This window comes from Phycodurus eques, chromosome 3, assembly GCF_024500275.1.
Source record: "Phycodurus eques isolate BA_2022a chromosome 3, UOR_Pequ_1.1, whole genome shotgun sequence".
Lineage (NCBI taxonomy): Eukaryota > Metazoa > Chordata > Actinopteri > Syngnathiformes > Syngnathidae > Phycodurus > Phycodurus eques.
The window spans coordinates 22,097,415-22,125,118 of NC_084527.1; the positions used below are offsets into that span (position 1 = coordinate 22,097,415).

General features: G+C 40.0%; 2 protein-coding genes across 3 annotated transcripts; one reads left to right on the top strand and one right to left on the bottom strand.

The window, feature by feature from the left end:
- Positions 1–552: 552 nt before the first annotated feature.
- On the bottom strand, positions 553–26,808 carry odf2b (outer dense fiber of sperm tails 2b). Of its 2 annotated transcripts, none has more exons than XM_061672480.1 (16): positions 25,517–26,808; positions 23,963–24,061; positions 23,341–23,465; positions 20,655–20,778; positions 20,127–20,258; positions 16,825–16,899; positions 16,494–16,565; positions 13,705–13,821; positions 10,676–10,783; positions 8,634–8,743; positions 6,600–6,735; positions 6,419–6,529; positions 2,490–2,750; positions 1,979–2,079; positions 1,183–1,471; positions 553–762 (listed from the first exon to the last, which is right to left on the bottom strand). In XM_061672480.1, exons 1-16 carry the CDS (start codon positions 25,616–25,618, stop codon positions 616–618), a joined length of 2,109 nt encoding a protein of 702 aa, XP_061528464.1. In that variant the 5' UTR covers positions 25,619–26,808; the 3' UTR covers positions 553–615. The 2 variants fall into 2 exon arrangements, with proteins under 2 accessions (XP_061528464.1, XP_061528463.1); XM_061672479.1 differs by having other exon boundaries at positions 16,825–16,902.
- On the top strand, positions 26,101–27,555 carry si:ch211-51h9.7 (uncharacterized protein LOC558400 homolog). The gene is given in 5 exon segments (XM_061672701.1): positions 26,101–26,557; positions 26,559–26,771; positions 26,773–26,809; positions 27,269–27,342; positions 27,344–27,555. Coding segments are annotated over 5 exon segments (534 nt in total). The 5' UTR covers positions 26,101–26,428; the 3' UTR covers positions 27,425–27,555.
- The last annotated feature ends 149 nt before the right edge of the window (positions 27,556–27,704 follow it).

Genomic DNA, 27,704 nt, shown 5'->3' on the forward strand with positions numbered 1-27,704 from the left:
ATTGGTTAATTTTCATATTTTTTTAAATTACTTTTGTCAGATTCAAGTTATTTCTGTGCCAACTGTTGTTGTTTTTTAATTCATTAACAGGGGTACCAACAATTTTATCCATGTGTATAATTTATATCAAGTTAAGTTTGCTTAACTTTAAATGGCGAGCGAGAGAGCAAGACGGTGCATTTAAAGGTACAGGCATGCAAACTGTACTGAAACCTGTGTGTGTGACTTTTGGCTTGATTACACTTCATTCAACCAGTTTATATCTTTACATTCTCATCTATTATGTTTTTATGACTATAGTTTACAATATACTGCTACTTGTCTTTTTGAAAAACAAAAAAAAATGGTGGTGTTTTTGTTTGGACTGGAACGGATTAATTGCATTTTGCATTCATTTTAATGGAGAAATATGTTTTGAGAGATGAGTGTTTTGAGATAGGAGGATGGTCACGGAACAAATTAAACCTGTATCTCAAGGCACCACTGTACTTGATTGCTCAGTTCCTGTGTATTAACTGAAAATGAGAGGAAATAACAAAAATAAATCAAGTGGAACATGGACACGTTTATTTGTGATTAAAAACAAAAACTAAATTGAAATGTAGCTTTTGAACGTCAGCTGGGGACGAACGGCTCGCCAAAGACGTTCCCGTAGGAGGTCTTGAGGAAACGGACATAGTTCTGCAGGCTTCGGTTGGTCTGGTCCGACTGATCCAGACGCTCCTTCAGGTTCTTCAGCTGGTTCTGGAAGCGACGCTCCATCTGTGGAAAAGGGAACAAGTCACGGCGTGAGGCAGAAGGTTGGGGTGCGTCGCTACCCTCCTAACACTTACGTGACTTGGCTTCCACAACTACCTGACCAAACTACCTTGACAACAACCTTGTCAGCTACCTCGACAACTACATTAACTACCTTTACAAAGACCATAACTACCTTGACAACTACTTTAACAATTATCTTGACCGTAATAACTAACTCTTCAACCACCTTCACAACTACCTTAAGGACTATCTTGACGACTAACTGGACAACTACCTTAACAAGTACCTTGACAAGTATTTTAACTACCTGGACAGCTATCTAGAACGGAATCTTCAAAACCGCCTTGCCAACAACCTTGAGAACTAAGGAAGTCAGTCAAAAGTCACGTAGTGAGGCGGGAGGCTGCGGTGTGCGGTTACCTCCTCCTTGCTCCGATGCAGTTGACTGAGCTGGGCCTCAGCCCGGCTCAGCTGTTCCTGGAGGTCCAGGGCTTTGGACTGTGACCTGCGCTCCTTGTCCAGGACTCTCTCCACGCTTTGCCGGGCCTGCTGCTGGGCGTCCTCCAGTGCTTGCTGCACCTGTTGGGTAAGGACGGCGTTCTCGCGACTTTTCTGGTCCAGCTGCTGTTCTACGCTCAGTACGCTGACCTGCTTCAGGCTAAGTGCCTCACACATTTCCTGGTTCTCCACACGCATGGACTCCAACTTCCTGCAGGGGCACACACACACACGTTAATCCATCCATCAATTTTCCATACCACTTTTCCTCACTAGGGTTGTAGGGGTGCTGGAGCTTACCCCAGCCAACGCTGGGCGAGGCAGGGTACACCCTGAACTGGTCGCCAGCCAATCACGGCACATAGAAACAACCATCTGCACTCACATTCACATCTATGGGCAATTTAGTGTCAATTAACCTACGATGCATGTTTTTGCGATGTGGGAGGAAACCGGAGTACCCGGCGAAAACCGGGGAGAACATGCAAACGCCACACAGGCGGGGCCGGATTTGAACCCGGGTCTTCAGAACTATAAGGCAGATTTGCTGGCCAGTCTGCCACCCTTGTCAAAAACACCTGGCTAATTTCTTCATTTATAACTAATATGACAACAAGTCACGTCTCAGAAAGGACCCAGACAGGTAACGGTAGTATGACAGTTACAAGACCTAAAACGTGTCAGACAGTGTTAGGAAGTGGCAGTAGCAAGTTGTGACCTTTCCAGGTTGAGTATCTTCTCTTTGAGGACATTGTTCTCCTCCTGCAACAGCATGTTCCTACACTGGAACGCCTCCAGCTGAGACCCTTGTTGTTCCATCTGAACACCAACATGGATGCATGAAAAAAAGTATACAGCATCAAAAAATCTATATTCAAACACCCAAAGAAAGATCAAAACTTTCCAAAGAATGATCTAACACATCCAAATATCTAAAACTTCCAAATACTGACAACATCCAAAGTTCTTGAACAGCAAATGATTAAGTACATCCGTCCCCCACAAAAAAATAAAACATCCGAGTGAATCCCTTGAACAGTCAAAGAAATACTTCAGAAATCCAAAGAAGGATCTAGAATATACAGAGATTTTGCACATCCAAGGAAAAATCTAGAAAATCCAAAGGAAGACCTAGGACACACAGAAAGAACTACAACAGCAACAGGAAGATCAAAGACATCCACAGAACGGTTTAGAACATGCAGAGATCTAGAAGATCCTTCTGGTACCTTGTGTCTGACTTCTGCGAGGCTGGCGTTGTGCTCCAGGTTCCTCCTCTGGTGGTCATCGGCCTCTTGCTGCACCTGCGCCAGTTGCTGTTCGCTCCTGCGCAGGCGCTCGGGGAGCGTCTCCAACTGGCGCAGGCGGAGTAGCTCCTTCCTTAGCTGCTCCTGCTCCCGTTCCTGCACCACCATAGCCTCCCGAGCCTCCAGCTGAGCTTCATTCACCTTCAGTCGCTGCTCCTCGCACTGCAGGTCCGCCTGCTGAGCCTGACCAACATAGTATCAAGTTAGGTCCATCTGGTATGCTCTCGTCCCTTCTAGGATGGTCTCATCTACTTTGACATGGGCTAGTATTTTCTACTCTGCCATGGTTGAGTCCAGGTTAAGATAGTCAAGTTAAGCCTAGGCATGGATGGGATAGTGTAGTCTACTCTAACATAGACACGTCTATTCTAGTCCTAGACGGTCTAGTATAGCATGGTCTAATCTAGTTAAGCCTAGTTTAGTCTAGTTTATTGTCTGTAGTCCGATCTAGGACGGGTTAGGTTATCATAGGGTGGTCCTAGTTAAGGAAGGGAATTAATAAAAATTTTCCGATTCTGATTCCATTTTCGATACTGCTTCGCGATTCGATTCTTGATCGATTCTCTTATCAATTCTCAAATTTGTAGTTTGGGTGAGAAAAACATCCAGGGGACATTAAATAGATTTTAAAAAAAATAATTAAATGACTAAAATAAAATACGCCCGCTAGATATTATATCCAGGACTCTCACAATCATAAAAATGTTATTATAAAAGAAAAACGATCAATGTGCCACGGTGCAGGTTGTGTATGCAAGTTTCTGCGTTTTAAACGCACCCTGAACTCATTTTGTGTGTCTTGCAGCAAGCGTGTGACGAAAGTTCTTCTGCCTTCCCTGAGCATGCTTTCAGCCGTTTAATGATACCGCATTTGGAATTTTTACTGTAAAACTAAACGCACAACAAAAAGAATTACACACATTGTATATTTAAATACAAGACATCATTTTAGCGATCTCCAGCTTAATAGTAACAGTCACTAGAAAACCCTATTGAAAGTCTAGCTAAAATTAGCATTAGAAAAAACTAACATTCACACACAGAACACCGCAGACAGGTAAAATAACTCTCAGCTATATATTCTTCCTAATCTGTGAAAAATGAATTTATTAAAGTTCTATTGTGACTTTCTTCTTTTACGAATATTTTAGCTTACAGAAATGTGTACTCTATGCATGCATCGCACCACACTGCCCCTAAGAGGCCAAGGGAAACTTCCAGTCGCAGTTTCTGGCAGGGCGGATTTTGTGTAACACCAGGAAAATCTTCCTGCACTATTGCCTGGAATGCATTGTTATAGTTATTATATATAAATTACTTTATCACATTTTGACGCCATTAAAATGAATCTTTAATGTGTTATTTTGTACAGACAGAGTTTGATAGTTAAAGTGGTGTCGTTTTAGTAGAGTATAGTTAAATTTGTAGTTGTTAAATTACTGTTGCTTTTGGTGGTAATCCGCCATTCTTACTCAGAATGGTTAGAATGATGTAACCTATTAACACCACCTGCAGGCCCTTTGGGATCTATGAATGTAAAATAGTCCACATGTTGCGTGCATTGTATAACATGCGCAATAACGCCATTATTCCAAATAGGATCGATAAGAGAGTCGACTAAAAATTCGGCAAATGATTCCGTGAAATTGTTAACTTTGGATTTTTGAAAAGAGTGACTGTATATTCACAAGCCTAAGTAATTTGTCTGGTCTTATTTCTGAAGGTTTAACATCTTTTGTTTGCCATATAATGAGCGTAATATAGAGTATAAGAGAATATAAGATAGCTATCGCCCCTTTGTTTAGGCAGACATGGTTGCACCTCTCGTGAAACTATCTGTCCAATGCGTTGTTACTTTTTGCAAATAAACGACAGACAACTGTCCATTTGGTCTCCTGGAACTTCATTGGCTTTTCCTCAAATAAAAGAACTCACAATTGGTTGGCGTCGGCACCGTGGACGACTGGTTAGAGTGTCTGCCTCACAGTTCTGAGGACCGGGGTTCAATCCCCGGCCCCGCCAGTGTGGCGTTTGCATGTTCTCCCCGTGCCTGCGTGGTTTTTCTCCGGGCACTCCGGTTTCCTCCCACATCCCAAAAACATGCATGCTAGGTTGATGGAAGACTCTAAATTGCCCCTAGGTGTGAACGTGAGTGCGAATGGTTGTTTGTTTCTATGTGCCCTGCGATTGGCTGGCAACCAGTTCAGGGTATAGCCCGCCTCCTGCCTGAAGATAGCTGGGATAGGCTACAGCACGCCTGCGACCGTCGTGAGGATAAGCGGCTTGGAAAATGGATGGATGGACAATTGGTTGGCATAAATACTTTAGGCTAATATTTTTTACCCAACTTTAACAACAGTCTAGTATTGTATTAGCATAGTCCGACATAGTCTAGGACAGTACAACAGTTTAGGATAGTCTAGAATAGGATGGGATAGTCTAGTCTACTCAAGTATATTCTAGTCAAGTCTATTCCTGTTTTGTATCGTCTGGCATAGTTTAGTTTAGCATACTTTACTCTAGGACAGGATAGTGGAGTTGAGTCGAGAATGGGATAGCGTAAAATAGCATAGTCTCGCACAGGGGTGTCAAACTCATTGTAGTTCAGGGGCCACATACAGTATATAGTAATATAGTATTGCACTTTACAATGAAATCAACTTCTGAAGACCTAGGAATTATTACCACTCCATTGTCTACATGAGCATAGTCATTCTCAAACTGATCCTTAGTCCCCAGCACTCCATTGTTTTATATATTTTATCACTTTCAAATTCATCCTGTTTTGGACCACAGGCTGTATGTTCGACACCACAGGTCTAGCAACTTACAGTATGATAGTCAAGCCTGACAGGTTAGAATGGTCTAGTCAAGTCGAGGCAAGGATGGGGTATTCTAGTCTTGTCCTATACAGTCCACCCTATTCTAGTTCAAGTTAGTCTAGCACAGTATAGTATTCTCTAAAATAATCTCATCTGTCACAGTCTAGTCTGTGATGGTCCAGTTTATCATCTGGTACAGGACTGTCTAGTCCAGTCTAGAAATGACTCGTGTAGTTGGGTATAGTCTGGTTTGTCTTGGTTTGTACAGGGCAGCCTAGTCCAATCCAGTCGAGGCTCAGACAGGAAATCACTGGGAACTCTAGTCTGTCATAAAATAGTTTGCCATATAATATTTTTTTAATCTGGTATAGCACAGTCTGGGATAGGCTGTAACAGGATAGTCTAGTCTGCATAGTCTAGTTTATCATCTAAATAGGACGGTCCAGTCGGGCCGAGGATGGTCTAGTCTGTCATAGTCAATTTTGTCACCTGGTGCAGGACAACCTTGTCCAGGCAAGGATGGTTTAGTGTAGTCTGTCATAATTTTATTTATCATCTGGTGTAGAACAGTCTAGGATGGGATAGCCTATGATAGGATAGTCGAGTCTGTCATAGTCGAGTAAAACCTAGTCTTTCATGGTTTAGTCAGGGTTAGTATAGTCTAATCCATTCTAGAAAGGCGCAGGATGTCACAGGGTAGTCTAGTCTGTCATAGTGTAATTTGTTATCTGGTAGCGCAAAATCTAGTGCAGTCTAGGACTGGTTAGGATATCACAGAACTGTCTAGTCTGTCATCGTGTAATTTTTCATGGTTGTTAGGGTAGTCTAGTCCAGTCTACATATCAGATAATACAGTACAGCGGTTCACGGTTCGGCAGTCGCAAATTCACCATTATTTTTTTCGGAACCGATCTCTCAGAACTGCAGAAAACTATGCATACTAGTGTTTTTCTTTGATGTGTCAAGAAGCCCTACGCTCGCATGTTAACATACTTGTGTGTTCTAGAGCTACAGATCTCCAGAGCATACCTTCCTCTTGTACTTGTCCAACACTGCTTCGAGTTTCTTGTACGATGTCATGACCTGTCGCGTTTCCTCCTGAGCGACTCGCATCTTTTCCTCGCCGGACGTCACTTGAGCCTGAACGATAACTCCAACCCTTAATGCTCACCTGAGGAAGCTTGCTACAATATGCCTTGATGATCCGTACCTTCAAGGACTGTTTGTCTAGCGCCATGGCGGTCTTCTCAGCACTTAGACGGTGGAGCTGGTCTCGAAGCTCCTCCCTCTCGCCGCGACTTCGCTCATCTGCCATGTGATGCTGAGCGTTCCACTCGCTCACCTGCCTGGGAGAAGGCAAATGACAGTCTAATCTAGCATAGTCTAGTTTTTCATATTTTAATGTCTGACAGCATTGGAGAGTGAAATCCGATATAGTCAAGCATAGCCTAGTCTACCGTAGTCTTGTATAGTAATAGTCTAGTCTCGCATAATATAGTAGTAGTATAGTCTATTCTAGTACTGTGTAGTATAGCATCGTCTAATATAGCAATAGTTTAGTCTGGCAAAGTCTAGTCTAGTCCAGGAATTGACACTTATCAGTGTGGATGGCTCCCACAGGTTTGTTTTTCCCGACCTGGGTCCTCAGTACCTTGCCAGGTATTATACTATTACTCAATACTTTATGTGCAAGGGGTGGAACGATTCACAAAATCCACGGTTCGGTTCGCATCTCAGTTTTGTAGTGACGGTTTTCGGTTCGGTGCTACTAACTAAAAGTTTGGCAAAGGTGGAGGAATTGATTGAAATAAAGAAATTTGGGCAATATACTGTACTCATTTTTATCAAATTAATACGACCAATTATTGATACAGGTAGCGTTATCCAGCGATCATGGGTTCTATTTACATGATAAATTAAAGGATCATAATTTGCAGGGACAATTATTTTAATTAAAGGTGTTATATTTATGTTTTAGCCCCGCCCATAAAATCAGGAAAAATTCAAACGGTGAAAAAGATGCTTAAGGTATATCTCAACAATTCAGCACTATATTGTTATGTATTTGCATATGTTTTCAGCACTACAAACATATTTAATGTATTTATGTGTGATGTGATGTGGGCAGCCGCCCAGGGCGCCATTTGGTCCAGGACGGGCTCTGCCCATGCAATATGATTGGCTGTTGCATCGCTCGAAGGCATAACGTGGATGACGTGTCGGCGCCGCCATCTTGGCTAACTTGCTACTGTGCTGTGGCGTGACAGTCGCCTCGTTGGTAAATGAGGAAAAAAAAGAAGAGTCGTACATGGTATGAACCGAACGGAACATATCGGAACCGAAACAGTTGAACCGAACCGTACTGACGGTTTTCAAAAACCGTTCCATCCTTAGTATGTGCTGTGTACGTGCGGGTGTGCTTGTTGAAGCGGGTGAGTTTTGTGTTTATATGTGGGGCTGGGTCCTGTATACAGTATTTGTTGCCATTTTAATTGTCAGTTTTAATTTCTGTAAAGCACTTTGTGTTGTATTTTACTGTATGAAAAGTGCTATATAAATAAATTAGATTTGACTAGTATAGCATAGTCTATTACGTCATAGAATAGGATACTGTAGTCTAGGAGTCTATCATAATCTTTTTATCGTTTTGTAGTCTTGCATTATGCAATCTGTCATAGTCTAGTCCAACGTAGTGTAGTGTCTCATATTTTAATGTCAGACAGAATAGGATAGTCTGGTCTACATACTCTAGCTAGCATAATCTAGTCTAATGCATAGTCAAGTCTATAATGGTCTAATTAATATGGGCCAGGAAACAATAATGTAGCCCTGTATAGTCTAGCATAGTGAAAGCTAGTCTAATAATAGTCTAGGATAGGCTAGTTTTACATAATAAAACATAGCCTATTCCAGTCCAGCCTCGTCAAGTCTAGCCTAGCGCAGTCTAATATAGTATTAGTCTAGACTAGCACAATCTAGTTTGACATAATTTACGGAATAAGACAGCCTAATCTTGTTGAGTCTTACTTGGAATTTTCTACCATCATAGCATATCCTATTCTAGTCCATTACAGTCTTGCATAGTGTAGTGTAGTCTAGTCTCCTAGTCAATATAATATACTGCATTACACATTTCTCACAGTTCAATCAGCAGGATAGGATAGTTGTCAACTTGTCTCATCCTATGTTGCGTAATGTACCACGACAGCATGGCCAGGTATGGCATAACACTGTGTGTACTCACAATTTGAGTGCTGTGATGTTGTCTTCCAGCTGACTTCTGGCCGTGGCCTCCTTGGCGATGCGCAGACGCAGCTCACTACACGTGGACAACGCCTGGGCCAGCTGGGACTCCTTCAAAAACAACAGGCAGGTGTTGCCTTCAGGGACTGTCAGTAATCTTCACCATTATTTACGTACCGTCTCCTGCAGCCTCTAGTTGAGCATAATCTAGTATGGCTATAAATTGGTCTAGCATAGTCTAGTCATAGTGTTGTCTTGAATAGTCTAGTAATACTGTCATCTCGCACAGGGTACAACACTTGTTTGGGGACGAATAAAGTCGGTTATGTTTATGCCCACCTGCGCAAAACAGCCCCTTTTGTTAAATACGCCGGCTGCGTGCGCCTGGAAGATTACGACAACCTGGTCTAACCCGCCCGTCGCAGAGTTACGCCACCACGCCCCATGCCGGATTTGCGCTGGTCACGAAAATAGAGCCCTGTATCGCAACAATTCTGTACTAAATTGTTTTCAGCAGTCTTTGCACGGTGGCACATTGACCGACTGGTTAGAGCGTCTGCCTCACAGTTCTGAGGACCGGGGTTCAATCCATGAGCCATGAGTCTTTTGGGGAATGATTCAACAAGTTTTTCACACCTGGATTTGGGGATCATCTGCCATTCCTCCTTGCAGATCCTCTCCAGTTCTATCAAGTTGGATGGTGAACATTGGTGGGCAGCCATTTTCAGGTCTTTCCAGGTATGCTCAATTGGGTGTAAGTCAGGAATCTGGCTGGGCCATTAAAAATCAGTCAGAAGTCAATTCTGTCTCTGAGCTCTTCCGGCAGTTCCTTTGACCTCATGATTCTCATTTGCTCTGACATGCACTGTGAGCTGTAAGGTCTTATATAGACAGGTGTGTGGCTTTCCTAATCAAGTCCAATCAGTATAATCAAACACAGCTGGACTCCAATGAAGGTGTAGAACCATCTTCAGGATGATCAGAAGAAATGGACAGCACAGTTAAATATGAGTTTCACAGCCTGGGGGTCTGAATGCTTATGGCTCTGTGATATTTCAGTTTTTATTTTTTTAATAAATTGCAAAAATATCAATAATGATTTTTTTTTTCTGTCAATGTGGGGTGCTGTGTGTACATTGCGGAAAAAAAATAGTTTATGCTTTTAGCAAATGGCTGCAATATAACAAAGTGAAAAATGTAAGGGGGTCTGAAAACATTCCGTACCCACTGTATCTTCAAACATATTGAATGTATTGAGTAAAAAAAGATAATGATTTTCCTAGAGCTTTAGTTTTTTGTGCCTAAAAATACAATCACTGTGATCAGATATTATATACACGTAACTGAAATCTGATGTTTTGTAAAATGACATCAAAAAAGTCATTAAATGTAAAGATTTCCCTAATGTAATTGTTTTGTAATAAAACAAATTGTAATTCATGATTATATTAAGTATGGTATGATTTTAGTGGTCCGGCCCCTTTGACATCATATTAGGCTGTATGTGGCCTCTGAACTACGATGATGACACCCCTGGTCTAATCTACTATAGTCTAATAATAGTTTATCAATAGTCAAGTTCAGTCATAGCATAGTCTAGAATAGTAATAGTCTAGTGTGGCATAGTCTAGTCTAGTACAGTCTACTCTTGTAATAGTCTAGTCAAGAATAATCCAGTTTAACAATAGTCTATCATATTCAAGTCTAGTAATAGTCTATACTAGCATAGCAATAATATAGTATAGTTCTAATCTTGTTCAGTATAGTCTTAAACAGTAATGGTCTGGTCTAGTAATAGTGTAGTCTATTAATAGTCAAGTACAGTAACAGTCTATCTATCATGGTCTAGAATAGAAATAGTTAAATCTAGTGAAGCACAGTCTGGTCATAGTCTATCATAGAAATAGTCTAATCTAGAAAAGTCTAGTTTATCATAGTTTAATATGTGACATGATAGCATATGATGTGTCTATTCTGACATACTCTAGTATAGTCTAGTCAATCCTAGTCTAGTCTAGATTAGGATAGTTCTTCTTTGCGTACTTTCTCCTGCAGCCTGGCTCCCATCTGCCTGGACGCCTGCTCGGCATGCTGGGTAAGCAACGCAAGGGCCGCCTCATCGTCGTTTTCCCGCCGTTGCTCATAGGCTTGCTGCAGGCACAAGTTTAGACATGGGGACGGTTTAGTATATGATTAGTCTAATATAGTATAGTCACGCATGTCATAGACTAGGCCAGGTTAGGATAGTCATGTGGGAAAAGTCATGTCGTGTATAATCGTATCTATTACAATCTAGCATTGTGTGGTCTAACATAGTCTAGTATGTCAATTTTATCTAGCCAAGCATAGTCTACTCGAGTAATAGTCGATCATAGTCTCGTCTAGTACTGGTCGAGCATGGTCGAGTCAAGTACGAGTACAGTGTAGCACAGTAATAATCTAGTATACTACTAGTCTAGTATATCATCGTCTAGGACAGTGATGCTCAACTGGTGGGTTGGTACCCAAAAGTGGATAGCGGCGCCATTTTTGGTGGGTCGCGGACAGCAAGTAAAATGTACAGGGGGTCCTCAGTTTACGACGTTACTGACATGCAGTACAACATTTCGAAGTTGGATAGCGTAAGAATACATTTTCATGTGGTACAAGAAAATATCCTCAGTTAGGAAGGTTTTTACAGATTTTCAATGGATTGTTTTATTTTTATGGCCTATAATTGTTTTTCATACAAGTACAGGTACATCTCAATAAATTACAATATGATAGGTAAACCCATTTATTTTACTACTCATACGTTATATAGCTTGATTAAACACTTAATAATTAATTAGGCAAATTCCTGCCTAATTTCAATATTAAAAATAATGTTTCTTGATTGTTTGTTATGTAATATTGTAGGTTGTAGAGATGGTGAATTTGGGGTTTTTGTTTGCTGTAAACTATAATCATTGAAATTATACATATACCTCTCTATTGAAAAAATCATGAACTATTTCACTCTGTGTAGTGCATCTCTATGATTTTCACTTTTTGACTTGAGCTGCCGAAATAAATTAAGCTTTTGCTACTATTCTAATTTATTGAGATGTACCTGTATTTACTGTAATCATGACTTTTATACTGTGTTAGTGCAGGTTAGTGATAGGCTATATGGTGCATTTCAACTTGCTTACAAATTTGGGTTAAGTCACCACCAAAGGATCAGTGAAATATTTAATGTACATACCAAACTAACTTTGTTGGAAAATAACATTTTGAGAGGCATGCATCAGAAATGTTATGACTCGGTGTGTAAAGACAACTTCCGGCAGCATTTAAACAGCCTCTCACATAAAAAACGTCATGGTGTTTCTATAGCATAATAATCTAGACTGTTAAAACTGTTACGGTTGCTTTGGTCTGCATCCATTTCCTAATAATATAAAAAAAAAAAATTAGATGTTAAACTTTCCTTAAAAGAAGAGATCAGTGCCAAGATATTCATTATTGTACATGTTGTTCATCATCAGTTTCTTAATAAGGTGCTCTGATAGGCACTTTCATCATGCATGTGTAGTTAAAATATGATTTAAAACATTTTCAATGGCTGTTTTTGAACAAAACGGTTTCTTTATTGTTCTTAACGTCTTTTAAAGTGGGTCGCAACTTAGTAACAACAGGAAAATGCGGAACCCGGTACAACAACAGTTGAGAACCAATCGTCTGGAATAGTTGTAGTGTAATCTTAATAGTGTTGTCTGTAAATAGTGTAGTGTAGAGTAGTCAAGAATACTCTAGTCTAGTACTAATCTAGTACCAGTGTTGTCTATCATAGTGTAGACTATTATAGTGTCAGACAGTAATAGTCTAGTATAATACTAGTCTAGTTTAGGATAGTCTAGAGTCGTAATAGTATAGTATAGTGTAGAATAGTAATTGTGTAGAGTATCTTAGTCTAGTCCAGCATTGTCTCATAAAGTAATAGTCTATTAACAGTACAGCATACAGTACACTAGTCTCGGAATAGTCTCATATAGTAAAAGCTTTGCATATCATGGTTTATAGTCTATCATTTCATAGCATAGCCTATTCTAGTCGACTCCATTCCAGGTTTATACAGTTGAGCAAAATCTACCCTAATCTGTCACAATTCAATCTATTTTAATCTACAGCATTGGTTAGTCGAGGGTGGGAATGACCAAGGGCGGACTGGCACAAAAAAATAAATAAATAAAAATCGGCCCCGGCATTTTTTCACTTATACATGTTTGTTTTAAAACTAACTCGGCTACTGCATAGAGGGTTTCCTATTAATTCAAACGACTATGCAGCCTTTCAACACACTTTTAACCTAAACATAAAATGTTATGATGTAGCCTAAAATGGACACTTCTTGTTCATCCAACATTTTCTCAGTCTTGAACATTTGCTATTACCTCAAAGTCCCTTATTGAGCAAATGTTAAAACCTGCTTACAGGCAGGTCTACTTTGCGGCTCATTTTGTCCCACAGTTCCTCCACCTGCCCCTGCTGATTTCTTTCTTCACGTGTTCAACCTGCTATTGTCCCAGCCAGGGTTGGAAGCTACAGCAGCCCCTGCAACGAACATATCTGAGATTTTGGCACATTTTCCATCATCTGAGATGAGATTCATTTTCTTTGCACTCTTTTTATGTTTTTGTTTCTCCGTCTTGCTTTCACTATGTCGTCGCTTACACAACTAGGAAACTAGGAGCGGGAGTGATATGGGACAGATTTCATACTATACCGGGAACTACTTCGCATCGGCCCCCAGAGGCCCGTTGGCCGATGGCCAGCCCACCCCTAGAAATGTCTAATTTTGTCGAGTCTTGTGTTGCATACTTAGGTATATCATGGCCTAGCCTTTTCTTGTCTAGTCTATTCCAATCTCATATCGTCTCGTACTGGCTGGTTTAATATCGTCTAATCTGTCACAGTTCATTCTAGTTATATCTGATGGGTCGGATAGCCTGGGATGGGGTACAGGAGTCCTGTGTTGTACAGTCTGGTACATCACATCATAGCCTATATTCCAGTTGTATACCATCTTGCACTTTAATTAGAATGTGGACCTGCAGCTGAGCGGCCATTGTGACTTTTTCAGCTTGTACTCGACTGAGCTGAGACTCCAAATGGTCTCGAGTGGACGCCAAGATCCTGGACAGCTCCTCCGTTGTCTTGGCGTGCTCCTGACATGGAAGACAGCGAGATGAACATGTGAGCTTCGACACTTATTACATGTTTATAACGTGTGTTTAAAATGTTGAGTACTAATCTAGCCTAGTATAATCTTGTTTGTCCTTGTCTAATCTACAACAGGGTAAAGTAGTCTAGTTGAGTTTAGAAAAGGATGGGATAGTCAACTCATAAATGGCTGAGTCTATAACACCCTATTCAAGTTCTATATGGACTAGCATAGTGTATTAATGTCTAGTCTAGTATAGTAAGACAAAGACTAGTCTAGTAATGGTCTAATCAATCTTAGTCTAGTCTAGTATAGGGATAGCATAGTCCAGCCTTGCATATTTATAGTGTAGTCTAGTATAGTAATAATCTAGTCTAGCGTAGTCTAGTAATATTTTAGCATGGAGTAATCAAGTATAGTAATTCTAAAGTCTATTCCAGTCCTATATAGTCTAGCATAGTCTGGTCTATCATATTTTAGTAAATTCATAATTAGTATGACATAATATAGTCTAGTAATAGTATAATCTGGCATTGTCCATTTATATTCTACCATAGTTTAGTCAAGTACAGTATTAGTCTGGTATAGTTAGAGTCTAATCTATCATCGTAATAGACTAGTCCGGTGATTCTTTACTGGTGGGTTGAGACCCAAAAGTGGGTCGCAGATTCATTCTGGGTGGGTCGCGCACAAGTAGTAAAAAAGAAAGAGGGTGCTTGTTTCATGACGGTACCGACATACGACTTACTGTTTCTCATTTGATTGTCACATTCATGTTATTTTTAATACAAATACCGTAATTATTACTTCAATACTCCGTTAGTGTACGTTAGTGATAGATTTAACACCTTCCGACTCATGTACAAATTTGTCATAAACCGAGTACAGTGAATTATTTATACACATCCCATGTCAGACTTGCCTTTTGTTTGGAAAATAACAGTATTTTAACAGGCATGTGTCAGAAAACTAATGAAACGTATCGTACATGGAAGATAATAAGTAAAGGACTTTCCCTGAAAGAAATCAGGCAAAGATACAAGAGACATTTTGTGACAGTAGTTTGTGCAAGTCCATCCACGCATTTTCTGCACCGCTTATCCTCACTAGGGTCGCGGGTATGCTGGAGCCTAACCCAGCTATCATCGGGCGAGAGGAGGGCTACACCCTGAACTAGTTGCCAGCCAATCGCAGGGTACATATAAACAAACAACCGTTCGCACTAACATTTACACCCATGGGCAATTTAGTGTCTTCAATTAACCTACCATGCATGTTTTTGGGACGTGGGAGGAAACCAGAGTACCCGGAGAAAACCCACGCAGGCACGGGGAGAACATGCAAACTCCACACATGTGAGGCTGGATTTTAACCCGGGTCCCCAGAACTGTGAGGCAGATGTGCTCACCAGTCCCCCACCGTGACGCCATTTGTGCAAGAGTGATATCTAATTTGACTTCATTAATTTACATACATGCAGTTTTCATGTTAATCTTCAGTTTCTTAATATGGTCTGCTAAAAGGAATTTTCAACATATAAGAACAGTGTAGCTATGTTAAAAATATTGTTTTTTTTTCCTAGGTTATTTTTGAACAATAAAACAGTGGTTCTTATTAACGCCTATAAAAGTGAGTATCGATCTAGCGACAATAGGAAAATGTGGGTCCCGGAGTGACAACAGTTGTGAACCACTGGCCTCGTCTAGTAATATTCGAGCATAGACAAGCCAAGTTTAGTAACAGTTAAGTCTATTCAAGTCCGACAAACAAGTCTAACGTAGTCTGGTCCAGCAAACTGTAGTGTATAATACTGTAGTCTACTTTGACATTGTCTCGTCTAGTAATATTGTAGTTTTACATAAAATAGTATAGCAATAATCTGGCATTGTAAAACATAGGATTAAAATAGTTTGGCACAATCCAGTTTAGTACAGTAATAGTCTAGTATAGTCTAGTCTTGCATAGTCTAGTAATACTGTCGTCTAACAAAGTATGAGTGTGGTCTAGCATAGTAAAAGTCAAGCCTAACAATAGTGTAGTCTATCAATTTCTAATCTAGCATGGTCTGATCTAGGAATAGTCTACTCTAGTGTACTATAATATGGTAGGTCGAGCCTAGTAATAGTCTAGTTTAATAATCACTTATTCTACTCTAGCAATAGTCTAGTCTATATAATCTACTATAGTAATAGTCTAGAAAAGTTACAGTATAGTTTTGCATAGTCTATTGTCTAGTAATATAGTCTAGAATACTTAAATCTCGCATAGCCTACTCATGAATAATAATGCACACTGCTTATATAGCACTTTTCAAGGCACTCAAACATGCTTATCAATTCCACACATTAGTCATTGACAACTACAAACTACTTGTGTAGCCACAGCTGCCCTGGGGCAGTCTGACAAAAGCGTGGCTGCCGTTCTGTGGCCACAGCCCCTCCTACCACCAACAACCATCCAACCAAAATTATACATTCGTACAAGTCTAGTCTAGCATAGTAGTAGTCTAGTTTTGCAGAGTCTAGAGTCTAGTGATACTACATTCTAATCTAGCGTATTCTACTTTGTCAGTCTTGCTTAGGACAGTCTTTTTGTCAAGACAAATCCTTCACTGTAACATGTTAAATACTGTTTACATGTTAGTGAGGTGTTTTAAAAGATTATGTTATGGTAGACCTTCTCAAAATTCAAAGACTCTGTGAGCTGGGAGGCTTCTTTCTCCTTGCTGGACAGTTTGGACACAAGTCTCTGGAGGACACAGAAACATCAGGATATTTTCTATTAACACGTTCCACACAACAAGGTGTTGGTTCTGGTTCTGTGATGGTGATGACTATTGTTATGTTCATGGTGGTGGTGACGGTTACTGTTACAGTGGTGGTTATGACAATGGTTATTCTAATAGCGCTGGTGGTGGTAGAAATTGTTATGTTGATGGTTATAGTTATGGTTATGTTGATGATTATGGCTGTGTTTATGATTATATTATGCTGGTTATGGTCCTCACAATATTCTCAGCCTCAACATCAGCCAGTCTGCTCTTGAAGGCTTCGTTCTCCTCAGAGTGTCTCTCTGCTTCCCTCTGCTGAAAGGAGAAAGAACAACTACTGTAGTAATGTACTAGTACTTGTCTAGCAGTCTAATCTATCATAGTCCATTTTAGCACAGTAATAGTCTATTGTACATGCCCAATTCCAATGAAGTTGGGAAGTTGTGTTAAACATAAATAAAAACAGAACACAATGATTTGCAAATCATGTTCAACAACCCATCCATTTTCTTTACCGCTTATCCTCACTAGGGTCGCGGGCTGCTGGAGCCTATCCCAGCTATCTTCGGGCGGGAGGTGGGGTACACCCTGAACCGATCGCCAGCCAATCGCAGCACACATAGAAAACAAACAACCATTCGCACCCACATTCACACCGACGGGCAATTTAGAGTACCAATCAACCCACCACGCATGTTTTTGGGATGTGGGAGGAAACCGGAGTGCCTGGAGAAAACCCACACAGTCAGGGCCGGGATTTGAACCCCGGTTCCCAGAACTGTGAGGCAGATGTGCTGACCAGTCTCCACCGTGCCGGTGAATACACTACAAAGACAAGATATTTAATGTTCAAACTGATCAACTTTATTGTTTTTAGCAAATAATCATTAACTTAGAATTTTATGGCTGCGACACGTTCCAAAAAAGCTGGGACAGGTGGCAAAAAAGACTGAGAAAGTTGAGGAATGCTCATCAAACACCTGTTTGGAACATCCCACAGGTGAACAGGCTAATTGGGAACAGGCGGGTGCCATGATTGGGTATAAAAGGAGCTTCCCTGAATTGCTCAGTCATTCACAAGCATAGATGGGGCGAGGTTCACCTCTTTGTGAACAAGTGCATGAGAAAATAGTCGAACAGTTTAAGGACAATGGACAATTGCAAGGAATTTAGGGATTTCATCATCTACGGTCCATAATATCGTCAAAAGATTCAGAGAATCAACAATTTCTCAACAACACCCAGAAACGCCGCCGGCTTCTCTGGGGCCGAGCTCATCTAAGATGGACTGATGAAAGTGGAAAAGTATTCTGTGGTCCGACGAGTCCACATTTCAAATTGTTTTGGGACATTTTGGACGTCGTCTCCTCCGGGCCAAAGAGGAAAAGAATCATCCGGACTGCTATGGACGTAAAGTTCAAAAGCAAGCATCTGTGATGGTATGGGGCTGTGTTAGTGCCAATAGCATGGGTAACTGACACATCTGTGAAGGCACCATTAATGCTGAAAGGTACATACAGGTTTTGGAGAAACATATGCTGCCATCCAAGCAACGCCCCTGCTTACTTCAGCAAGACAATGCAAAACCACATTCTGCACGTGTTACAACAGCGTGGCTTCGTAGTAAAAGAGTGCGAGAACTAGACTGGCCTGCCTGCAGTCCAGACCTGTCTCCCATTGAAAATGTGTGGCGCATTATGAAGCGTAAAATACGATAACGGAGACCCCGGACTGTTGAACAGCTGAAGCTATAACACAGTGGTAAACATGACCCTGTCCCAGCTTTTTTGGACCGTGTTGCATAAAATTCTAAGTTAATGATTATTTGCTAAAAACAATAAAGTTGATCAGTTTGAACATTAAATATCTTGTCTTTGTAGTGTATTCAATTAAATATAGGTTGAACATGATTTGCAAATCATTGTATTCTGTTGTTATTTATGTTTAACACTACGTCCCAACTTCATTGGAATTGGGGTTGTAGTATAGTAATCTATACTAGTCACCTGTAGCATAGTCTAGTCGAGTAATGGTCTAATGTCGTATAGTATGCTGAGCATTGTTAAGACGCTCACATTAGATTCGAACTTGCTTCTTTAGGTTGCAAATCGAACGTTGAAATTCGATTCGATTCAATACTAACTAAAATGTTCCAATATCGCTTCAGTAATAAGTAGAAATACACAAATAATTAAGAGTAAAATTTGACAATTTTTAAATATAAATTTTTGGTGCCATGTAAAAATATATTTCGTACGTCATGTCACATTTTTTAAGCAATAAAACTTCTAAAACTAAAAATGTGCACATAGGTTATTTGTGCATATGGAGTACAAAATAAATATGACAGTTGTGTACAAACACTGGAAAGGTAAAGTGCATGTAAACTTCGTCTTTATTTCCTTTTGGAAATGGCAATTAAAAATGATTAAAAATAATTAATATAGTATAAGTAAGTTTAAGTATATAAGTAAGTATAAGTATAGTACAAGTATATAAATAAGTAACTTATTTGTGCATAAGAAGTATAAAAGTAAAAACATGATGGTGACAGCTCTATATTGAAAAAGTAAAGTGCATGTATGCTTAAACAATATTTCTTTACTTATTAGGGTTGGGGTTACAATTATTATTTGCATGGTTTTTAAGTAATACCTAAATAAGTAGCATGTTTGCAGCACTATGACAATTGCCAGTACTTGCTTTGTCAACGCCCATTCCTTTATTGCATCTGTCAACAAGTTTGCTTTATTGCTCTTTGTGTGGCTTCCGTTGCAAGGCTCTCGTCTGCAGAACATTTGACACTAATTCCTACTCGTTAGAAATGAAATGAAAAGTCATGGTTACGTACGTAGGGGTCAGTAGTCGCTCTGGAAGGCCAACCATCACATGTCAGTGCCACCATCCTTTCTGCAGACTTCAACGACTCCAAAACTGCTGTCTTAACTCAGCGTAACTCTGCTTCGGGACAGCGACTTCTGACGTGTTTTCATGTTGGTATTGCATATCATGAGTTGCTCAATTTACGCTGCTGCTGCCGCAGCTGCTTGCTTCAGTCGCCATTTTGTTGTTTGGTCGAATGCGGCTTCCGTCCATACAACGCAAATCACACATAAAGCGTCTCACTGGCCACGAGGTGAATCGATTGAGAGGATTTGCTGAATATTGAATTGCAATGCGTTGATAAATTGACATTTTTACCCACACCCCTCAAGGCTACTACTCCAGTAGACTAATTGTCGGGTCAAACATTGGCCAATACAGTAATATTCCACTCTACCAGTCTAGTGCAGTAATACTCTTGTCTCGCATATGCCAGTATCGTAAGAGTTTCGTCTAGTACAGGGTAGTGCCGTAACAGTCTATTGTAGTACGTAAAGCAGTAGTCTAGTCTAGTACAGTAATAGTCTAATGTAGTACGTATAGTAATAGTCTAATGTAGCGTAGTCCAGTAATAGTCTGATCTAGCATAGTCTGGCCTCGTCATAGACTATTCTAGCATGGGCTAGCACCATACACCTAGAAAACTTTGTTTGTACCTGGTGGTGACTCCAGTCTCTGAGGAGGTCCCTGAGGCTGTGGTTGGTATTGTCAAAGATCTCCATCTTCTCCGTGAGAAGCTGACGCCGCCGTGTGAGCGTGGATGTCTGAAGCTTGGAAGGACGCTTGTCCTACGGAGTCCACTATCTTGTTAGTGTCCGCCGCCATTGACCATATATAGAACTTTTCATACTTTTTGTAAACAATAGGCCCCAGGGTACTTCCAGGTGGCAGAAAGTGAGTGACAACTTGTTGAAATGTAAATGGCTGGCGCTACAAGTTGCTTCCAGGCAGTTTCCCTCACATAACATCTTATATTTGACTGACACGTCCCACACAGCTGAAGAGAAGAAGCGAAAATCATCATTCAAGGCATTTCCCCTGTTTTCTCAATCGCTTTGCCTTGGTGAAATGACATAGAAGGGTCTGTTTACAAGTGGTGCAATCAGAGTTTTTGTTACCTGGAAATACGTGTGATGTCACAGTGAAAAGGTCGACACCCAAGGACAAGATGGATGACGAGTTACCTTAGCCAAGCTGTCCAGGGTTTCTTTGAAGGAGGTCAGTTGGTTGGCCACCGCCACACCATCCACCTCGGCCTCCACCAGGGCCCGCAGCAGGACCTCCGTCTCCGACGACTGGACCTGCCCTCTGACATGCAGACCAAACTCGTTCAGAGCTAAAAGACCTCTCATATAGACTAGTTTAGTCAAGTCCAGCAACAGTCTGGCACAATGTCAACACTCGTACAGAAATAGTCTCTAGTATAATATTGGTCTGTCATATTCGAGTATAGTCTACTAGTCTGTCATATTCTGGTAAAGTACTTTAATAGTCAGGCATAGCTAAGTCGAGTATAGACTGATTAGTCTATACTAGACTAATCAGTCTATACTAGATACTACCGATCACTGATTAGCAAATTTAAATAATCCAATCACCAATCCAATCACAAGATGGAGCAATATATCGATTTAAATAATTTGTTTATATACTGTGTACAGTGGAACCCTGGGTTGCGAACTGAATTAGTTCCGTGACCCTGATTGTAACCCAAAACGATTGTAAACCGAGGTAATGTTTCTTATTGAAATGAATGGAAATACAATCTATCCGTTCCATCCCAAAATAAGTTATACTTACATTTTTATCAGAGTGTGGTTAAAAATAAATATAGTGCAATACAGAAATAAATGAAAACACACTATTATAAAGAAATAATATACAAAATAAACATAACTGTTTGTTGCTCATTAACAAGAAGGGAAAAGGGGAGGAGGACTACAGCTCCTCATTGAAGATGTTTTATAACATGGGGAAATTCTGATTCAGGTGTTGTTGTTTTTTTTTCTTCTTTTGTCTTTGTATTTTCTAATTCATTGGTTGATATTGGCACAACAAAACCAATCCAATTGGCTGTGCGTCCGTCATCCCCCACCCCCCAACAAATGCTTGGCGGTCAGTCATCGCAAACGGACCGCCCCCTCCATCCAAATGTTTTGCGCGCCGACATCGCTTCTACTTCCATATTAATACATAAGCAACATTGCGGCTGCTCGCACCTGTGATTGGGTGGATGTGAATAGGCGGAATTTACCATCTAGCGACATAACATTAACCATTCATTTTCTTAATTAAAGAGACAAGAGCTACAATTCAATAAATAAATACTGTAGATGGTATTTTTTTTGACGCAAATAAAAATTTAAATACAATTTTTTTTACCAGGTCAATCACAAATCTAAAACGAATGCTATTAGATTTGTGATTTGGATGGATGGAGATGCAGAGGCGGAGGCGGAACTTCTGCTTACATGCAGCTTTTTTTGCTCACAAGACACACGACAGGGCTAAAAATAAACTATAGCTTTTGGATTCAAACATGCACAACAGAAGCGCGGAACATCCTCGGAGTAAACAAGACTGTACCGGCTGTAATGTCGTAATTCACAGATCCGATCAATCAGATACATGAATTAAGACATTAAAGGCGATCACAAAATAAATGCATAAAATTTAAAATATTGGCTGATCCAATATAGCCAAACAGATCAGTGGCAAGTCTAGTCAATTTTAGTCCAGGAATCGTCTAGTCTAGTAATAGTCTAGTGCTGCATAGTCTACTATAATACTGTGATAGTCTAGTCATCTAGTAATAGTCTGGCTTAGTCTAGTTTAGAAATAGTCTTGTTCAATATATTCTTGTATAGTAATAATCTACTCCAGGAGTGTCAAACAAATCTACAGTTGCCCAAAATGTAAAATTGGGACAAAGTCGCGGGCCAAATGCAATATTTATTGGAAATTGTTTGCGATTGCGCTTGTTAATTTGCCGGAGGAGACTGGTAGCATGGTTGCTAATGACTGCGGCAGAAATGGAGGGGGCGCTTGCCGGTCTCCACTGACGTGCCAACACACGAGCAAAGAATTCTAGGATTTGTAGTATTAGCGGTCCAGTCGCTATATACCGGGAGGCCAGCTCGAATACACATTTGATATGGTCTCGCAGGCTAAATATATTTACATCGTGAGCCAAATTTGGCCCGTGAGCCTGAGTGTGACATACTGTATATGGTCTAGTCTAACAATCTAGTCTGGTAATAGTTTAGTGACAAGTGTAGCATGGTCTACTCAATTACAGTGACAGTTTAGCATAGTCTACTAGGAATAGCCTAGGATTGTAATAGTCTTGTATAGCACAGTCTACTCTATAGTCTCGATACGCTATAGTCTACTCTAGTATTTTATATTTTAGCGCTCTGGTCTGAGTCTAGTAGAGTAATGGTCAATTCTAGCACAGTCTAGTCGAGTATAGTAACAGTCATACAGTGTTAGTCCTGTTTAGTGAATTAATAGTCTCGGATAATCTAGTGTGGTAGAGCTATAGTCTATTAATACCCGAGCCTAGACTAGTCTAATGTCATAATTGTCTAGTCTAGTATAGTCCAGTTTCGTAAAGTAATTGTCTAGGTTAGTCTAGTTTAGGATAATAATCGTCTATCATAGTTTGGTGTAGCATAGTAATAGTCTATTTTCGCATTGTCGAGTCTAGTAATGGTCTAATCTAGCATCGTCTAGTATAGTATATTAATAGTACAGTGTATTATCATAATTTTCAAGTCTACATTAGTGCAGTAATAGTCTAAGACAGTCTGATTTCATAATATTGTATTCTAGCATAGTTTAGCATGTGTATTGTTTATTGAGTGTTACTTGTTTGTACGCTGGCTGTTTTGTTGCTCTTTGAGCAGCAGGCTGAGGTTCTTCCTCAATATCGTTGTGTCATCGTCCTGCTCGTCACTTTCCCGCCACACGTTCTCTGACTGCGCTCGGCTTCTCTGAATGCAAAACATAAACACAAGACAAATAAGACCAGTGATGCCGGTAATGCGTTACTTTGTAACTCCAAAATTCTGCTATTTTGAGCAATGAGCAAAGTAATGCATTACTTTCCCCAGGAGAGTAATCAGACTACAGCTAATTTTTCTAACCAGCAATATCTGCACTAAGATGCTGATTTAATGTGGCTTCAATTACACTAATATTTAAGTTATTGGTTCATGTTGCTATAACTGTAACTTTTGTGTGGCGTACATTACCAAGTAATGGGTACAGTTAAGCTAATGTTTTTTTTTGTACTGTGGATAAGTGAAATTCCTGCCACTTGGCAGCTGCTGAAAGTAACTAAAAAGTTACTTTTTTCTAACTCAGTTACGTTTGAAATCAAGTAATCAGTAAAGTAACTCAGTTACTTTTTCAAGGTAACTGTGGCAACACTGAATAAGACATAAATCATACAATATACTGATGTTTAAACAACATGAAAACATGAAACCTGATCTCGTCTGCAGGACGAGATTCCAGGAGGGATCCAAGGGGCTCGACTTGTTGCTCTCCCACGATCGGCTCTCGCCTGAACATCTCTACTCCTTTCCTACACAACAACAAATGCAATCATAGTTTAGGACAGCAATTCTGGAGTCTGGGATAGTCCGGTACAGTAATATTCACATCTAGTACAGTAATAGTTGAGTCTAGTACAGTAAAGGTCAAATCCAGCATAGTCTCGCCCAGTAATAGTAATCTAGTCTAGTACAATAACAGTACAAACCCAAATTCCAATCAAGTTGGTACGTTGTGTAAAACATAAATAAAACAGAATACAAGGATTTCCAAATGCTTTTTTAATCTATATTCAATTGAGTACAGAAAAAAGACAATATATTGAATGTTCAAACTGATGACAGTTGGGTTTTTTTCTCTCATTTTGAATTTCATGCCTGCAATGTGTTTCAAAAAAAGCTGAAACAGGGTGTCAGGGTCAGGTTTTTGTGGTGTAAAAAAATAATAATTAAAAAAAATTTTAAAAAAAAAAATATATATATATATATATATATAATATATTTTGATGGCATGGGACCTTTAATATAATAATTAAAATGTTTGGCAATTCAAAATCAATAAATAAACATCTATTCCCTTTGGAATTAATATGTAACAACAAAACTCACTGAACTTAACATGAACAAAAGGTGCTGCTTCCAAACAAAATGAATCTTTGTCCCTGAAAATGGAAACAAAATCCTGCATACAGTATATGTCACTCCAGATACATGCAAGGTAAATTGTCTGGTTTTAATAAACATTTTTGGGCAAAGAGGCTGCTAGGTAAGCCGATTAGGGAGGGGAACATCTATTTTTTGAAAAATAATCGATTTGACCAAAAAAAAAAAAAAAAAAACATCAATTAAATCAATTAGTTGGTCAGCCCTAGTATAGCACAGTAATAGTGTAGTTTAGCATAGTGTTATAGTATAGTATAATAATATTCTACTCTGGCATCATCTAGTGAACCACAGTAATAGTTAATCATATTTAGTCTATTATGGTAATAGTCTAGTGATTTAATAGTATAGTCTATGGAAATAGTCTATAGTCTATTACTATAGACTACACTATTAAACTTTAATAGACTATTAGACTAGACTCAAGTCTAATATAGTAAAGTAATAAAGTAATAGTCTGGTCAAGGCAGATGTGATATAGTAATAGTCTCGTCTACCATTGTCTAGTTCAGCAAGAGTTTAGCAATCTAGTCCAGCATAGTCTAATATTCCATACTCTCATACAATAATAGTCTATTTTATCATAGTCTAGTCCAGCATAGTCTAGTATAGTAGTAGTCTAGTAAAAGTCTGGCATAGTATAGTAATAATGCGGTCTAGCCTAATTCTGATTATCACTACAGTATGAAATAAATGATGTCGAACTGCATGATCTCTGGGCTTTCTTGCGCATGAACAAACTATACTTTAATTCAATGGTTCAAGCGGGCAGACAGTTACTTCTTTAGATAATAAATACAACTAATAATATATTTTGTATTCACCGTCTGCGGGGTCCTGCTGGGGCTCCTTCTCATATGAACGTGAACCGGTGTGCTCTCCACTACGTGGACGTGCACGGGAGGAGGAGAATGTCTTGTTCTCATTCTTTCCCGACGTCAAACTCAACATTACGAATTTTACCAAAATGAAAAGCCTCCCGGATCCGTTTTTAAATGAAAAAAAAAAAAACATCACTATTCAACTAGTTAAGTTTTTTTTTTTTTTCTTCAAACGTAATAGTGACAACTACGGACAAACTCTTCCATCGAGCAGACTAGTGTGCGGAAAGACAAACCAACGCCTCCTGATTGGTGGTGAGGAATAACATACGCGCACTCTGATTAGTCAATTTCAAGAATCGGGCTCTGTGATTGGCGGTGACGCGTTGCCCGTAGTTACTCCTACACTCAGCGACGGATTAGGTTTTAAAACGCAGCCAGTAGGACATTTGCAGACAAAAAACAAATGCAGTTATTTCCATATTCATCAAATATTTTATTGCTGGTTTAGGTTAAAAAGCGGTTCAAATAAAGCAAGCATGCTTTTCTGGAAGTTGCAATATCAAATCATGACGTCATGTTTATCAACTACGCAGTTTCGGAGAGGGAAAAGTCACACCTCCGGTATGACCTGGCATAAAAAGAGTAGTAAAGAAGATTGCTAAAAATCCGATAAATTCCATCGCTAATCGGTGGAGGTGTTTTTGTAAACCTGTGCATAACGTCCCCCGTTTGAAACCCCCGTCTAAATTAGGGGAGAGGGGGGGGATTTTGGGGGTGGTTAATTGCTTCGGAATTGTGGTTGTCGATGCTAAAAACAAAAGGTGCTAACGCCCGCGCTAGCTGCTTGGCGACGGGTGTATCCATGCGCGACTGTGCCGCACTGAGGCCTCCGCGTTTCGAGATTAACGTAAAATGGAAATAATTTCGTGTGTTTCTCTACTCGTGGCCGCCGTGCACAGGCCCGCCCCGGCGTGTGCTGCCACCAAGGCGGGGAAGACAACCAGCGCCGACACGCTCATCCCGTGCCGAGCGTGCGGACATGGAACTGGCCTCCAGCGCGGACACCATCGCTACAATGCACAGCCGCATGACGTTGTCCGGCCGCAACGATACACTGCCGGGGGGCCGGCGGGTGGACGTCCAGATGTTCGAACACCCGCACGGCCTCCAGTTTGAGGTGGTCACCTTCCGCAGGGCGGACGTGGACAAACGGTGGCCGGCGGAGCTTTCCTAGTTCCCCGGGTTCCCGTGGACAACCGGTGGCCCCATACCCGCGGTGTAGAACGCACTTAAGTGGGTCGTGACCATTACAACATCCGCTGCCCATACTGGGAAGAAAATAGACAAAACGTTTCCAACAAAACCTATTTTCGAATGCTTAACATTTTTTAAAAAAAATTTAACACACCAAAATCATTAAACCTACCCCAAAGTACAATTGTTTCATATTTTTCCAAACTCTAAATTATTTGCTTTCTATATACATATTCAGCCATTATGAAAATTGATTTTAAAAATTTTTAAAAATTATAACGTAATTCACTTTTAAATGTTTTAATTAAAAATATTTTGACAAATCAAACTTGGGAAAATGTTTCCCATAACCCCAAGCCGTTTACAATAAAATCTTTGAAAAAAAAAAAAAAAAAAAACTGATTTAAAATTTCTGCACATTTATTTTTTAATTAAAGTTAACAGCACCAAACAGCATTTCTTTCTTTTTAAGTTCTTGAGAAATTCTTGTCGTTCAAGGTTGGGCCTTCCAACCGAGCTCAGGGCTTGCCACCATTACGCCGTCCTCGTTCGGGTCTTCAGACCAGACCTTCCTTGGCTCTCATCGGAGACCGCCTGCTGAGAAAAGACTATGCCTCCAGCCTGCTCGTCACCCCCAAATCCTTCATCAGCTGACCTACCGTGTTTGAACACTCCCACAGACACGTGTATATACACATTAACATTTTATTATTGAAACAAAAAGTTTACACCTCAAACAGTTTTCCCCACCGCCTAGCGGAATAAGGAAAGTTAAGCCAGGATGTTGTTGTTTTTTTTTTTTTTTTTATATCCGTGAAGTGAGCATGGGGGGAGGGGCAAAATTTACAAGCTTTTTTTTTTCCCATTTTGTTCTTTATTAAAAATGTCATTTCAAATGGATATCTGTAAAACAATACAATGAAAACAAACAAAA